We start from the raw sequence: 16,898 nt of genomic DNA on the forward strand, positions 1-16,898 counted from the left end.
CAAGATATTGTTTACTAATTGCAAGATCACACATATTTGTTCCTCTTGTAATCTCCAAGAATTACTCTACCATTAAAAGTGGCAGGAGCCACAACAATAACCATAGGTTCCTCCTCTTTTTTTAAAATAAAAAAGCTACCTAGGGACTAAATGAGGATCTAGTGATACACTCATGAGCTGTATATAATTTTGGGTTGTCTTTCAGTGTGACTGCATTTTTATTTAAATCCCTCCCTTGATTTGTTGTATTTCAGTGATATTTGACTAGCCTTTTTGGGGTCATTTTTTCCTACCTTTTTTTTCATTTTTTAAATTCCCTAAAATTGAAACCTTAAAGCATATTTTTAAATAGTCAACACACGTGACTTCTTATGACCCTTTATTTATAAATATAGCTATTGGATGAAATAAAATGCTGGTCCTTGAAATTTGCTGACAAGCAGCAAGAAATCAGACATCATAAGATTTGCTTGATAATTTTTTTAAATGCCTATGACATTAAAAAGTAATAAGTAAGATTATCTAATAGAAGAGGGAATTAAAGAAAAGAAAATTAATTGATTTAGTCAGACATAGTACTAATGGATTTTGATCAGATGTGATGCTTAAAACGTCTGCTGGGAGAGGCAATGTCCATGGGTAGGAATCACACTGACCTGTAAAGATAGCCAAGCAAAACACTGGAGTATCAATCCGAATTTAAGCCATTCATAACTCTGACTAGTTCCATTGCCAAGGTGATTCATTATACTCCCTTTGAAAAGTGACTTGCATTCTGTAGAACTTTCTACTATCTGTGGTCAATTTTCATACTTGTTCTTCATAGCTTTAAACTTAAAAAAAAGGTTAAACATAATAGACATTTATAACTCACTTTGTCGCTGCATTAACTGTTATTGTTCAAGCTGAGTTGTATTATTTATCAAGGTTATCTCACAACCCTCAAGAATTCTTTGGTAGTGAGTGATGCATGAATATTGATAGGCATCACATGTTAACAATTTGTTCAGTCTTCAGTATTGTGTTGAAAAATGAAGATTGATGAAGAATGTATGTTGTTAGGGAACGGATGGATGTTAGAGCTTTATGGTGCCAATTTCCTATTGCTTTCCATGAGAACAGTTTTTCAGAGGACAAATCTTTCAACACTAACTTATAAATATCAAACAACCTCCCCATTACCCTCCTGCTGCCACTCAGTACAACTTAAAGTTACAAAATTATTTATCTACAAAACATTATATTGATATTTTTAGAAGAATTATATGCATGAGTGGTCTGAACAATTCAGAGTACTTAAATATGTTAGGTGTTGGAATAGTGTATTGTAAAATGTAATTATTTTTAAAGTTGGTACAATTTTGGTGTTAATTAGTTTAGTCAGTGAAATTACTAATTGTACTTTTAGTATAAAGAGGACTGTGCACCCATCAAAGTTCATTGCAAGACTCTTTCATAAATGTCAAATTCTTTCATTACAGAATTGTTCATGGAATTTCAGGTCAGAATATATATTTTGAAACTGCCTGAGAATTCTCTATTGTGCACATAAAAATAGTAATATTTCAACCTCCTTATCCTCAGTTTCTCACTTAGTGTGTGTGAAGTCAAAATGGCAGAAGGTCATATCGTGCCATGTTCCTTCTGTGTAGGTTGAGCCTTATAGAATATAAATGACTTTCCCCATGATAATTATGATTTATACCAATATTTCAAGGATGGGGAAAAATAAAAAAAAACGGAACAAAGACAACAACTGTGAAGAATCGTTTTCTCCAGTACCATTTTTGACCTTCCATTTCATCAGTTCCTGATCTCGATAGTGTTACAGTAAAGAGGAACCAAGGGGCACATCAAAACCAACAGAAGAGTCACCTTTTAGGTCAGAGATCTGGCTTGAGAAGAATTTGACAGTTGCCTGTGTGCTCTCTTTCGTGTAACTGATGAACGAAAGAGAGAATTTAGATTTGCTTAAGCATTTCATGACTTAGTACATGCCAAAGTGTTTCACAGCTAATTAAGTACTTTTAAAGTACAGTCACTATTGTACTGCAGCAGCATGGAATAGCAAGCCAAAAAGAAAATGGGCAAAATGGATGCGATGCTATTGGGTAAACTTACAGTAATTATTCACAATTTATAAATTATGTTATTAAATTTAAAGCTTCATGTTTTATACTTAGAATAATGAGTATTCGGCATGGATTTCAAATGGCAAAATCTTGCTTGGCCAACCTTGGGTGGAATTTTACGGCCCCTCCTGCCAACAGGATTTTCCAGCCCCGCCGAAGTCAATGGACATTTGAATGATTTGCCGCATTTTCCGGCCCCAGCCCACCACAGCAGGGCAGTAAAATTCCGCCCCTTATTTTCGGAGGCAACAGAGTAGACAATGACTGCATTACCAATGTAATTTACCTGGATTTTCAAAAGGCTTTCAATAAAGTGCCCCATAATAGAACAATGAATATAGCCAGAGAATGTAAAGTTAGGGGATAAGTGGCAGAATGGATTGCTTCAAGACAGAAAGCAGAGAGTGGGATAGTTATTCAGAGTGGCAGAAGGTAGGAAATGGTGTTCCACAGAATCAGTGCAGGGACCACTGCTGTTCACAATTTACATTAACAATTGTACTTCAGAACCCAAAGCACAATTTCTAAATTTGCAGATAACACAAAATCGGAGGAATAGTCCATACTGTGGAAGACTTGAATAAATTGCTAGAGAATATTAATAAGCTATCAGAATTGACAAAGCACTAGAATTAGAGAGAGAGAGAGAATTGAAAAGTAGGGAAGCTAAGCTAAAGCTGAATTGAACCTTGGTTAGACCACATTTAAGAGTGCTGCATGTAGTTCTATTTGCCATTATTATAAAAAAGGATAAAGGCACCAGAGAGGATGCAGAGAAGATTTATAAGGATGAGGCCAGAAATGTGTGGGTATACATATCAGGAAATTATTGACAGGCTGGGTCTCTTTTCTAAAAACAAAAAAACTGCGGATGCTGGAAATCCAAAACAAAAACAGAATTACCTGGAAAAACTCAGCAGGTCTGGCAGCATCGGTGGAGAAGAAAAGAGTTGACATTTCGAGTCCTCATGACCCTTCGACAGAACTTGCGTTCGAGTCCAACATTTCACTTGCATTTCCCCCAACTTAGTCTACTGCATCCGTTGCTCCCAATGTGGTCTCCTCTACATTGGAGAGACCAAACGTAAACTGGGCGACCGCTTTGCAGAACACCTGCGGTCTGTCCGCAAGAATGACCCAAACCTCCCTGTCGCTTGCCATTTCAACACTCCACCCTGCTCTCTTGCCCACATGTCTGTCCTTGGCTTGCTGCATTGTTCCAGTGAAGCCCAACGCAAACTGGAGGAACAACACCTCATCTTCCGACTAGGGACTTTACAGCCTTCTGGACTGAATATTGAATTCAACAACTTTAGGTCATAAGCTCCCTCCCCCATCCCCACCCCCTTTCTGTTTCCCCCTTCCCTTTTTTTTCCAATAAATTATAAAGATTTTCCTTTTCCCACCTATTTCCATTATATATATATAAAAAAAATAAAAAAAAAACCCACTAGAGCTATACCTTGAGTGCCCTACCATCCATTCTTAATTAGCACATTCGTTTAGATAATATCACCAACTTTAATTTTAACACCTATGTGTTCTATTGTACTATTGTCGTTGACATCTTTTGATGATCTGCTTCTATCACTGCTTGTTTGTCCCTACAACCACACACCCCCACCCCCCCTCCACCTCTTTGTCTCTCTATCTCTCCGCCCCCCACACACACACCTTAAACCAGCTTATATTTCAACTCTTTCTTGGACTCGAACGCAAGTTCTGTCGAAGGGTCATGAGGACTCGAAACGTCAACTCTTTTCTTCTCCACCGATGCTGCCAGACCTGCTGAGTTTTTCCAGGTAATTCTGTTTTTGTTTTGGGTCTCTTTTCTGTTGGAAAAATGCTGAGGGGTGACATCATTAAGGCCTTTAAAATCATGAAAGATTTTGATAGAATGGATAGAGGGAATGTTTCCTCTCATGGGGAAGAACACAACTAGAGGCTTTTATTATTAGAGAGCCATCAAAAGACCCAATAGGAAATTCAGAAGAGTGGTGAGAATGTAGAGCTCGTTACCATTACGAATTGCATTGATGCATTTAAGTGGAAGCAAGATAAGCATATGAGGATGAAGGGATTTGATGAGGATTTAGATGAGGAAAGATAGGAAGAGACTGAAGTGGAGTATAAAATGCCAGCATGGACTGATTGGGCAGAATGTACTATTTCTGTGCCATATATCCTTGTGCTATGTTATCCTATGATTTGCCAGTGAGTCAAGCTGAAGGATTGAACTTTTTAATGAATGAATTAATGAATAAATGAAGGAATTACAGGCAAAATGTTTTGAATTGTATTATAAAGGTCACCTTGTACATGTGTACAATGTCTGGTATTTTAGTAAGTGAGGTGTAATCAATAAAGCTGCGTGGAGAAAGGAAGCTACAGATAAAGAAAAAGAGCGGAAGGGGAAGTGAACATTAAAGAAACTATGAATGTTGCCATTTTTGCAGTTGAAGTCAAAGGTCACAACTAATTTGCATGTGGGTTCCGAAGACATTGCGAAATAGGGAGGAGCTTTTACCTTGAAGAATTCTGGGAAAGCAATTACAATTTCATGAATGTAAAGATGTGAACACATTTCTAACATAAAACAAAAACAGAATTACCTGGAAAAACTCAGCAGGTCTGGCAGCATCGGCGGAGAAGAAAAGAGTTGACGTTTCGAGTCCTCATGACCCTTCAACAGAACTAGGTGAATCCAAGGAGAGCGGTGAAATATAAGCTGGTTTAAGGTGGGGGGTTGGGTGGGGGGAGAGAAGTGGAGGGGGGTGGTGTGGTTGTAGGGACAAGCAAGCAGTGATAGGAGCAGATAATCAAAAGATGTCACAGACAAAAGAACACATAGGTGTTGAAGTTGGTGATATTATCTAAACGAATGTGCTAATTAAGAATGGATGGTAGGGCACTCAAGGTATAGCTCTAGTGGGGGTGGGGGGGCATAAAAGATTTAAAAATAATGGAAATAGGTGGGAAAAGAAAAATCTATATAAATTATTGGAAAAAACAAAAGGGGGAAAAAACAGAAAGGGGGTGGGGATGGAGGAGGGAGCTCAAGACCTAAAGTTGTTGAATTCAATATTCAGTCTGGAAGGCTGCAAAGTGCTAGTCGGAAGATAAGGTGCTGTTCCTCCAGTTTGCATTGGGCTTCACTGGAACAATGTAGCAAGCCAAGGACAGACGTGGGCAAGAGAGAAGGGTGGAGTGTTAAAATGGCAAGCGACAGGGAGGTTTGGGTCATTCTTGCGGACAGACCGCAGGTGTTCTGCAAAGCAGTCGCCCAGTTTACGTTTGGTCTCCTCAACGTATTGGGAGCAACGAATGCAGTAGACTAAGTTGGGGGAAATGCAAGTGAAATGCTGCTTCACTTGAAAGGAGTGTTTGGGCCCTTGGACGGTGAGGAGAGAGGAAGTGAAGGGGCAGGTGTTACATCTTTTGCGTGGGCATGGGGAGATGCCATAGGTGGGGGTTGAGGAGTAGGGGGTGACGGAGGAGTGGACCAGGGTGTCCCGGAGGGAACGATCCCTACGGAATGCCACCGGTGGGGGTGAAGGGAAGATGTGTTTGGTGGTGGCATCATGCTGGAGTTGGCGGAAATGGCAGAGGATGATTCTTTGAATGAGGAGGCTGGTGGGGTGATAAGTGAGGACAAGGGGGACCCTACCATGTTTCTGGGAGGGAGGAGAAGGCGTGAGGGCAGATGCGTGGGAGATGGGCTGGACACAGTTGAGGGCTCTGTCAATGACCGTGGGTGGAAAACCTCAGTTAAGGAAGGAGGAGGACATGTCAGAGGAACTGTGTTTGAAGGTAGCATCATCAGAACAGATGCAATGGAGGCGAAGGAACTGAGAGAATGGGATGGAGTCCTTACAGGAAGCGGGGTGTGAGGAGCTGTAGTAGAGGTAGCTGTGGGAGTCGGTAGGCTTGTAACGGATATTGGTGGTCAGTCTATCACCAGAGATTGAGACAGAGGTCAAGGAAGGGAAGTGTCAGAGATGGACCACGTGAAAATGATGGAGGGGTGGAGATTGGAAGCAAAATTAATAAATTTTTCCAAGTCCCGACGAGAGCATGAAGCAGCACCGAAGTAATCATCAATGTACCAGAGAAAGAGTTGTGGAAGGGGGCCGAAGTAGGACTAGAACGGGGAATATTCCACATACCCCTTAAAGAGACAGGCATAGCTGGGGCCCATGCGGGTACCCATAGCCACACCTTTTATTTGGAGGAAGTGAGAGGAGTTGAAGGAGAAATTGTTCAGTGTGAGAACAAGTTCAGCCAGACGGAGGAGAGTAGTAGTGGATGGGGATTGTTCGGGCCTCTGCTGGAGGAAGAAGCTAAGGGCCCTCAGACCATCCTGGTGGGGGATGGAGGTGTAGAGGGATTGGACGTCCATGGTGAAGAGGAGGTGGTTGGGGCCAGGGAACTGGAAATTGTTGATGTGACATAAGGTGTCAGAGGAATCACGGATGTAGGTGGGAAGGGACTGGACAAGGGGAGAGAGAAGGGAGTCGAGATAACCTAGTTATCTTGATTCACCTAGTTCTGTTGCAGGGTCATGAGGACTCGAAACGTCAGCTCTTTTCTTCTCCGCCGATGCTGCCAGACCTGCTGAGTTTTTCCAGGTAATTCTGTTTTTGTTTTGGATTTCCAGCATCCGCAGTTTTTGTTTTTATCTTTTTTTTTACATTTCTAACATAACAGTTCAGAATGGTAGGTATATTGAAATTTCATACTGGTAATTAAGTTCGCTCAAAATCAATAAAATTCTGGCTGACTAGGTGAGTAGGTACACATCTGACATATCTGGAAAGGTGTCTTTACTAGTTCTTCTTTCGAAGTCTGTGCACGTGTCTCTCTCCCTCCCCCTCTCTCCCTCCCCCTCTCTCCCTCCCCCTCTCTCCCTCCCCCTCTCTCCCTCCCCCTCTCTCCCTCCCCCTCTCTCTCTCTCTCTCTCTCTCTCTCTCGCTCTCTCTCTCTCGCTCTCTCTCTTGCTCTCTCACTCTCATTCCCAACACCTTTCCCTCTGCCCACACCCCACCTCCCTCTCTCTTTTCTGTGTTAGGGATATTGCTGCGTCTATTTGAGGATGTTTGGTAAGAAGCTTGTGTTTTCATATTACAAAACACTTCAAAAGAATCCTTAGAGGATAGTGCAAACCTGGGAACAGGCTGAACGGGTTCAGCAATGTTGTTGTAAAATACTTTGTTATTTTCTTAAATATGAGAAAACATGCCTTTAAATATGCACTTGAGTTAAATTCCAGAGCTAAAATTGCTATTAAGTAATATGATTCGCAGTGTTTCAAATATTTTTTATAACGTAGCAATGCATCGTATGCATATTATTAGTATACTTGTTTATACAACGAGTTTCATTTTTTAGAACAATTATGTATTAATTGTGCTATACAAGTCTGCCTGTTATTTCATTAAGGTTGTGTTACTCTACAGTTACTGTCTTTTTCTTAGACAGTGGTTCTCCAACATTTTTTTGGTTAAAGGGCCCCTTTTCAAATGGATTAGATATCACAGACCATCCCCCATGGAAATTATAATAATAAATACCTGATTTCATTCATGTTTAGGTGCCCTATCTTTTGAGTTTTAGTTAGTAGGTAGTACTTAAAAGTTCCCCTCCCTCAGACAAGGCTGGACTCACCTGGCACCCGCCACCAGCCTTGGTAACTGAAGGCCTGCTTGACCATCTTCTGTCAGTCTCAGTGCTCCCCTCTATGCACATCCCCTTCCCAGATGAGACAGTCAGCCTAGTTTGTGCTGCACATATGATGGCTGCACTCAGCTGTCATCCACAACAAATCCACTTCCAACCACTGTTCATCCGTGTACCCCAGTTTAAGAAACACTGTTCTAAGGTAAATTGTCAACCTGTGGTTTTTCCAGATGCCACATGTTCTGAATATAATCAGGTTCCCGTTCACTCAGAAGCATAAAGTCTATACATTTTATATTCCATAATCTTAACTGTCATTCCTGAATCATAAACTGTCTTTGACATCGGTCTGTTGTTTTCTCCCATGCTCTTTTCAAAATAGCCATGGATTTTTCATATCCACCTGAGAAAGCAGGGGGGAGCTCAGTTTAACATCTCAACTGAAAAATGATGCTTCATTCCCTTGGTATTTCACTGGTGTGTCAGCCTTGATGACAACTGTGAAATTGGATGAAGTACGAAAATGTGCAGATATCGCAGTGCTGCGCTAATGGCAGTGGCACCATGGAGCATGAACCTGTTGCCCTCTGTCAGGACAATAGCATTCATCCTCCCAACACAGCTACTCTACCTGTGCTCTTCCACTTGCCTGTCAGCCAATCAGCCCAGATTACTGCTGCCCATGTCAAGATGGTGCAGTCCAAAGCAGGGCCTTCCAGCTGCCAGAAGTGGTCATCAAAAGACATTTACAATCTCTTGCTGAAAGTCAACAGCCTTCCACTAGCATGTTGCAGTCACTAGAGTAGCACTGTATCGGAGCACTAGGACAGGCAGAGGCACTGGGAAGCTGGCATTAAGGGAATGAACAAGGGTGATCGGTTGGAATTTGTATGCAACATGGCATTGGTCTGATTTTATAAATTTGGTTTGAATTGGTTATTTTGTGTGGACTTTTATTTTAACTTGTGGTCAAGGAGATGCTGTGATGGTCAGTGACAGACAGAAGGCAAGGTGTGGGACTGTTGGTGAATGGGGAATTTGTGGTTACATTTACTGGTACCATAGTAAGTTGAGTCATTCACGATCAGTTCAGACAGAGAGGGTTTGCCTTCTTCTCTTCCTTCCTCTTCCCAGTTTTGCAAGGCTCATCCAGGCAACTGGTGCATTGTTTAAGCACCCCAATGGTTTGTATAGTAATATGGCTTTTGTTATGTGCTTGCTGCCCATATGTTGTGTTGTAAATTAGAGTTATGCCATGTGGTCAGCAGCAAGCGTTACCATCCATTAGTCAGCCTCTGGTTCATTATAGTGGCTTGAAGGCAGTTGGTGCAGCAGACTGGTGCAAAATGAAGATAGCTTAACTGCTGCCAGGTTTCTGGTCATTGACTTGCATTATATGCTGTATATGAACACACACCAGATGGGCATCAAGGGAATGAAATCCCTTATAGTTGTGTACATCTCAAAGTTAACATGTGTGCAATGTCATCCTGCATCATGGCAAAGTTGGTAATCTCAAAGCTGCATGCTAGCTCCAACTGCTCCCCTCTGGCAAGAGAGAATGAAATGCATTCAACTGTCTTCAATACAGAGCCTCCATAACCTCACTTAAAAACCAATGGACTGCAAACTGGGAGACTTTGCAAAAATTGCTTTCTGCAGTCTGGAAGGAGCCTGCTGCATTGAAGTTTTCAGGGCCATAGTAACCTTCACAGTCATTGGCAATGCTGTTTGAGCCCTGCTCTGAGGTTCCAATTGTGTCTGCAGTGTTCAGTGTGCACCCATTCTTAGCGATGTGGAGACACCAGATAGATTATTGCTTGCTGAGGTTCAGGGAGGACAGTTGCCCTCTGAACACCATGGGTGGGTATAGCCTCCTTCTAAGAGCTCTTTTTTAAAAATCTGTTCATGGGATGTGAGCATTGCTGACTAGGCCAGCATTTATTGTCCATCCCTAATTGCCCTTGAGATGGTGGTGGGGCACTGTTGTCTTGTACTTTTACAGTCCATGTGCTGTAGGTTCACCCACAGTGCTGTTAGGAAGGGAGTTCCAGGAATTTGACCCAGCGACAGTGAAGGAACAGTGATATATTTCCAAGTAAGGATGGTGAGTGGCTTGGAGGGGAACTTCTAGATGATGGTGTTTCCATCTATCTGCTGCCCTTGTCCTTCTAGATGGTAGTGGTCATGGGTTTGGAAGGTGCTCTCTAAGGAGCCTGGTGAGTTCCTGCAGTGCCCCTCCTTCACCACCTCCTAGCAGCTAATCCTGCTCTGTGACACTTATGTTTATTTTCCCTATCATGAAGTAGTCCAAGGGGGCTACATTCTTCTGCACTCATATTTGGGAGTAAGTGGGTTTTGCAGAATCCTTGAAGTCAGGATAAGTTCCTACAGCATGTACCATACCTCTCCCTTTTAGATGTCAGCAGCTTTAAACAACTCTGGAAGCTACCAAGCAGTTCTACAAACTCAGCCAGATCAGTAGAAATCAGTTAGCAATTAACTTGAAAGTAGCAGATGATCCCTTTTAAATAGTGCTGGTGGGGTGATCCTTCCTGCTGTTGAAAGCGTGTTCAGCTGTGTGAGATCATCACCTGGAGTGTTGAGCTGCAACATAGCAGCGCTGGCATCAAATCACCGTTACATGCTAATTGACTTCACAATGTGGCTATTCTGCAGACCTCTAGTGGGGGTTCCCTGTGCTTGTGCTAACAACCTCACCAAAATGGCAACCAGCGAGGCTAGCACAAAATAGCACCTGCACCATGGAGAAACCTTTTTTCCCAGATTATATGAAAGATCTTTGAGCTGAAACATTTCATTCTGCTCTTTATCCACAAATGCTGTCAGCACTGCTGAATATTTCTAACATTTTCTGTTTTTTATGGTATGCAACTAAGCATGAAGACTTCAAATAAGTCCTCCATCAGAACTGAACAATGTTGTGTTAATTTACCTGTTCTCTCCACAGATTCTAACTGACCTGATGTGTGCTTTCAATACTTCCTATACTTGCAGCTTATTTATTTCCATGTTTAGTCTTTGCTTTTGTCACACTGAGCTACTTTTGCACAATCATCTTGCCTCCAACTCTAGTGGAAGCACTGGCACAATGGGGCTAGGAGCAAACCAAGGTATTTGTGAAGGTGGTGTGTTACAGATCACTGAGTCCGAGTTGTTATGGCAACATGCACTTTTACATGCATGTGTGCAGTCTGGAGTTATGGATAGTGGTGGTAGAGGCTTCAACTTCCTTTCCATCACATGGCTGACCAGGAATCTTTCCTGCTCTTACAACCTGCCATTGACATGTGTTAGAAGGATTTTCAGGTTGATAAGTAACCTGGCTGGCTGCATTATGAACACACCTTCCTCAGCTATCAAGTGCTGGGAGTGGGACACAAAACTAGAGTTTCTGGGTCAGAGGCGGGGATGCTACCCAGTATGCCATGAGAACTCCCTCTATATTGAGTACTTAAGAATAAATATTTGTTTTCACAGATGCGTTTTATGCTGCTTTTCAGCCGTCAAGGCAAACTGAGGCTCCAGAAGTGGTATACTACAATGCTTGATAAAGAGAAGAAAAAGATTACTCGGGAACTTGTTCAAATTGTACTGACTCGACAACCCAGAATGTGTAGTTTTGTGGAATGGCGGGATCTCAAAATTATTTATAAAAGGTTTGAATTATCTTTTAATAATGCAGATCTATACAACATTTCACTTTTTACTCAAATTAGTAACCAGGTATAGATTATTGAACTTTAATATAGCTGTGACTTCTGATGCATTATAGAAAACAAAACCCAGTTTCAATGCAGATGATTGATCATCTAGAACTGGCACCAGCTGTTTCTGACACATCTGTCTCAGAGCTGTTGATTCTTTAGAAAAATAAGAAGAAGCTTCCATTTTTGTTTTAATTGAATTTTATTAGCAGGCGCTTAGTTTAGAATGACTATTGCAAAACAAAGAATTTACAGTTCCTCTCCTTCAGTAATTTTCTTTGCCATCTTATTGAATTTTTATTCAGTGCCATTCCATCTGTTGTTCTGTGATGCCAGTATTCCAGTTGAAAGGTTGGTGTTAATTTAATCTGCCTTGATTGCTTTCCTCTCAATGAATCCAAAAAAAATGAATCACTTAAACCACAGTCTATTCCACTACAAATCATGATTAGGATTTTCAGCAGGTCACACCAAAGGTGATGAAACTTGCCCCTGTTCCTTCAACACTAAACTCAGCGGTGATGTCACTGGACTAGTAATCCAGAGACCCAGGCTAATGCTCTGGGAACATGGGTTCAAATACCACCATGGCAGCTGGTGGAATTTGAATTCAGTTAATAAATTTGGAATTGAAAGCTAGTCTCAGTGATAGTGATCATGAAACTATTGATTGTCGCAAAAATTCACTAATGCCCTTTAGGGTAGGAGATCTGGCACGCTTACCTGGCCTGGCCTGCATGTAACTCTAGACTCACAACAATGTGGTTGACTCTTAACTGGCCTCTGAAATGACCTAGAAAGATCAGTTCAAGGACAATTAAGGATGGCCAACAAACGCTGGCCTTGCCAGCGATGCTCACATCCCATGAAAGAATTTTAAAAATCCCTAATCACCGTAAGACCATAAGACATGGGAGCAGAAATTAGGCCATTCGGCCCATCGAGTCTGCTCCTCCATTCAATCATGGCTGATAAGTTTCTCAACCCCATTCTCCCACTTTCTCCCCGTAACCTTTGATCCCCTTACCAATCAAGAACCTATCTATCTCGGTCTTAAATACACTCAATGACCTGGCCTCCACAGCCTTCTGTGGCAATGAATTCCATAGATTCACCACTCTCTGGCTCAAGAAGTTTCTCCTCATCTCTGTTCTAAAAGGTCTTCCCTTTACTCTGAGGCTGTGCCCTCGGGTCCTAGTCTCTCCTACTAATGGAAACATCTTCCCCACGTCCACTCCATCCAGGCCTTTCAGTATTCTGTAAGTTTCAATCAGATCCCCCCTCATCCTTCTAAACTCTTATCGAGTATAGACCCAGAGTCCTCAAAAGGTCTTCATATGTTAAGCCTTTCATTCCTGGGATTGTTCTTGTGAACCTCCTCTGGACCCTCTCCAGGGCCAGAACATCCTTCCTGAGATAAAGGGCCCAAAATTGCTCACAATATTCTAAATGTGGTCTGACCAGAGCCTTATAAAGCCTCAGCAGCATAACCCTGCTTTTATATTCTAGTCTTCTCGAAATAAATGCCAACATTGCATTTGCCTTCCTAACTACCGACTTAACCTGCAAGTTAACCTTAAGAGAATCCTGGACTAGGACTCCCACGTCCCTTTGCACTCCAGATTTCTGAATTCTCTCCCCATTTAGAAAATAGTCTGTGCCTCTATTCTTCCTACCAAAGTGCATAACCTCACACTTCCCCACGTTATATTCCATCTGCCACTTCTTTGCCCATTCTCCTAACCTGTCCAAATCCTTCTGCAGCCTCCCCGCCTCCTCAATACTACCTGTCCCTCCACCTATCTTTGTATCATCTGCCAACTTAACCAGGATGCCCTCAGTTCCTTCATCTAGATCATTATTGTATAAAGTGAAAAGTTGTGGTCCCAACACTGACCCCTGCGGAACTCCACTAGTTACCGGCTGCCATCCTGAGAAGGACCCCCTTATCCCCACTCTCTGCCTCCTGCCAGACAGCCAATCTTCTATCCATGCTAGTACCTTGCCTCTAACACCATGGGCTCTTATCTTACTGAGCAGCCTCCTGTGTGGCATCTTGTCAAAGGCCTTCTGGAAGTCCAAGTAGATAACATCCATTGGCTCTCCTTTGTCTAACCTACTCATTACCTCCTCAAAGAATTCTAACAGATTTGTCAGGCATGACTTCCCCTTGATGAAACCATGCTGACTTTGCCCTATTTTATCATCCAAGTATTCTGAAATCTTATCCTTACTAATGGACTCTAAAATCTTAGCAACGACTGAGGTTAGGCTAATCGGCCTGTAATTTCCTGTCTTTTGCCTCACTCCCTTCTTAAACAGGGGAGTTACATTAGCAATTTTCCAGTCCTCTGGGACCCTCCCTGACTCCACTGATTCCTGAAAGATCACCACTAATGCCGCCGCTATCTCTTCAGCTATCTCCTTCAGAACTCTGGGGTGTAATCCATCTGGCCCAGGTGATTTATCCACCTTCAGACCTTTCAGTTTTCCTAGCACCTTCTTCTTGGTAATGGCCACCATACTCACCTCTGCCCGCGACTCTCTTGAACTTTGGGGATGTTACTCGTGTTTTCCACCATGAAGACTGGCGCAAAGTACCTGTTCAGTTCCTCCGCCATTTCTTTGTTCCTCACTACTACTTCTCCAGCGTCATTTTCCAGTGGCCCAATGCCCACTTTTGCCTCTCTCTTACCCTTTATATATCTAAAAAAAAACTCTTGCAATCTTTTTTTATATTACTGGCTAGTTTACCCTCGTATTTAATCTTCTCCCTCCTTATTTCTTTTTTAGTTGTCTTCTGTTGGTCTTTATAGGCTTCCCAATCCCCTGGTTTCCCACTGTTCTTCGCCGCATTGTATGCTTTCTCTTTAGCTTTTATGCTGTCCCTGACTTCCCTTGTCAGCCATGGTTGCCTTGTCCTCCATTTAATATGCTTCTTCTTCCTAGGGATGAATTTTTGCTGTGTCTCCCAAATTACTCCCAGAAACTCCTGCTATTGCTGTTCCCCTGTCTTTCCTGCTAGGCTCACCTCCCAGTCAATTCTGGGATTCAACCAAATCATAACATATAAACAAAGAGGCAGATGATGATATAGTGGGAATGTCACTAGAGATGATGAGTTAGTGGGAATGTCACTGGTCTAGTAATCCAGGACCCAGAATAATGTTCTGGGACATGGGTTCAAATCCCATCATGGCAGCTGGTGGAATTTGAATTCCGTCAGTAACAAATCTGGAATGAAAAGCTAGTCTCAGTGATGAAATTACCACCAATCATCATAAAAGCCCATCTCATTCACCAATGTCCTTTTAGGGAAGGAAATCTGCTGTCCTTACATGGTCTGGCCTACATGTGACTCCAGACCCACAGCAATGTGGTTGATTCTTAAATGCCCTCTGAAATGGCCTAGCAAGCTGCTCAGTTCAAGGACAATGAGGGATGGGCAACAGATACTGGCCATGCCAGTGATGCCCACATCCCATGAAGGAATAAAAAAGGTGCTTTGCAGCCATTGAAGTGATTTTAAAGTGTAGTCACTGTTGTAATATAGGATACACAGCAGCCACTTTGAGCAGAGCAGTGTGATAGTGACCAGATAATTTGGTTTTGTGGTGTTCAGAGAAGATAAATATTAAGGCTCAGAGGACAACTGTCTTGCTCTTCTTCAAAATGGTGCCATGGAATCTTATACATCCATCTGAGCAAGCAGATTGGGCCTTGATTTAACATCTCATCCAAAATATGGCACCTCTGTCAGTGCAGCACTCCCTCATTACATCACCAGTCCATACCAGCGATATATCTATATGCACAGACTTTGCAGCTGGATCTTTTCTCATCCCTCTGCCAATTCTTCTTCTAATTTCAGTGGTGGGAAATGAGTCTGGACCAGCTCCACCGTTCTGCTCCCATTTTTACGCCTTTTCACTTTTCAGCAAGTACTCATGCACTTTCTGGCATAAATATTTTATTTAGTTAGGTGGGAATGTCATCCATTTTTCAGTTGTTAGACAATAATTAAAAACCAATGTTTATGAGTTCAATTGAAATCAAAGTTAGCTAAGATGTAAAATAGGCTACTGATTGGCTATTGCCTACTTAAACTATTGTACAAAATCAAACTGACCCCCAATGTCTTTTGTCTGCCTGTAGTGTTGAGATTTACCTTTACCATACTGTTTAATGTGTAACACATCTCTTTTGGGTCTCAGCAATCTGAATGACCATGTTACTGAAGGTGTGGTCTGCCCAGAGCCCTGCACAATTTAAACATAAATTTCTCAGGCTTGTACTCAGCTGCTTTAGCTGAAGCATTCACCATTCTATTTGCATTGTTTTTCACTGCCATGCGGTCCTTAGGCACGTTTGAGGACTTGGTCCATCACCGATTTGCTCCTATATTCATTTCAGTCTTAATCTTTGCTATTTTGACAGCATTCACCTGCTAACCGTTTTCATTCACACTTATCCGCATTAAATTTAATTTCCCACTGCTCTATCTATTTATGTATTGTCTCCAGGTGTCTCCTTGGATTCATCTATCCCTATTCCCTCCTCAATTTGGTATCATCTGTGAATCTGATCACTTTTCATTAATGATGTAAATTTAGAAACTCAGTGAAAATTAGTTCTCTCTATGTTGTTGATTCTTAATAGAAGTTCCACACATCTGTTTTCTATTTATATTCTGGGACATGTATATTTAAGGGATTCTTACTAATAATATGGATACTATATCACGCAGTAATTTGGTAGATTTCATCTAGATTCTGGCAATATTTCACTCAGTTCAAGTTTTTTTTCTGTTTTATGTACCGTCTCTGTTTAGAGTATAGTTTCACTAAGTGCTTTATATTTGATCAGAGAACCATAAAATTGAAGTATTCTGTGGTGGCAGAATTAATTTTCGAATGGCTTAACAAAGATAACAAGCTGAAGCTTCAGCTCGAGGGGAAACTGTCAGACATCAGCCAGAATGCTTCACCATAGTCAGAATCCAGGAAAGGATTTGGTGCCATAAAGGGAGAAATGAGATTTGAAGAATGATATTTTTGCCCTCAGGAAGAATAATGATGAGCCTCTTTTAATTGATTCCTGTTTTTATTTCTCTCCCTCCCTCAAAGATGAGGCAAGGTGTTTATTCATGGGATGCATTACCTGGCTACCACTTATGGGGGCAATTTCCTTTTGTAGCAAAATTTTAAGTGCAGTAGCATTTATATTTTCACTAAAATGGTGCACCAGAGAAATGTTGCATGTTGGTGTCAAGTTAATGGCAATGTCGTACTCAAATGCAAGGCACTTAAAAAAATCACCAACATTATCACCCTATGCCAAAATATAATTCAAAATACACATT

The 16,898-nt window shown here is 41.8% G+C and overlaps 1 protein-coding gene across 1 annotated transcript in view; it reads left to right on the plus strand.

Annotated features, from left to right (window-relative positions):
• Positions 1–16,898, plus strand: part of ap1s3a (adaptor related protein complex 1 subunit sigma 3a) — a 41,825-nt gene that overhangs the window by 10,727 nt on the left and 14,200 nt on the right. Inside the window, exon 2 of the mRNA XM_041213167.1 lies at positions 11,310–11,488. Coding sequence (XP_041069101.1) covers positions 11,310–11,488 — 179 coding nt within the window. The remainder of the gene's footprint in view (positions 1–11,309; positions 11,489–16,898) is intronic.

Source organism: Carcharodon carcharias, chromosome 2 (assembly GCF_017639515.1).
Source record: "Carcharodon carcharias isolate sCarCar2 chromosome 2, sCarCar2.pri, whole genome shotgun sequence".
NCBI lineage: Eukaryota > Metazoa > Chordata > Chondrichthyes > Lamniformes > Lamnidae > Carcharodon > Carcharodon carcharias.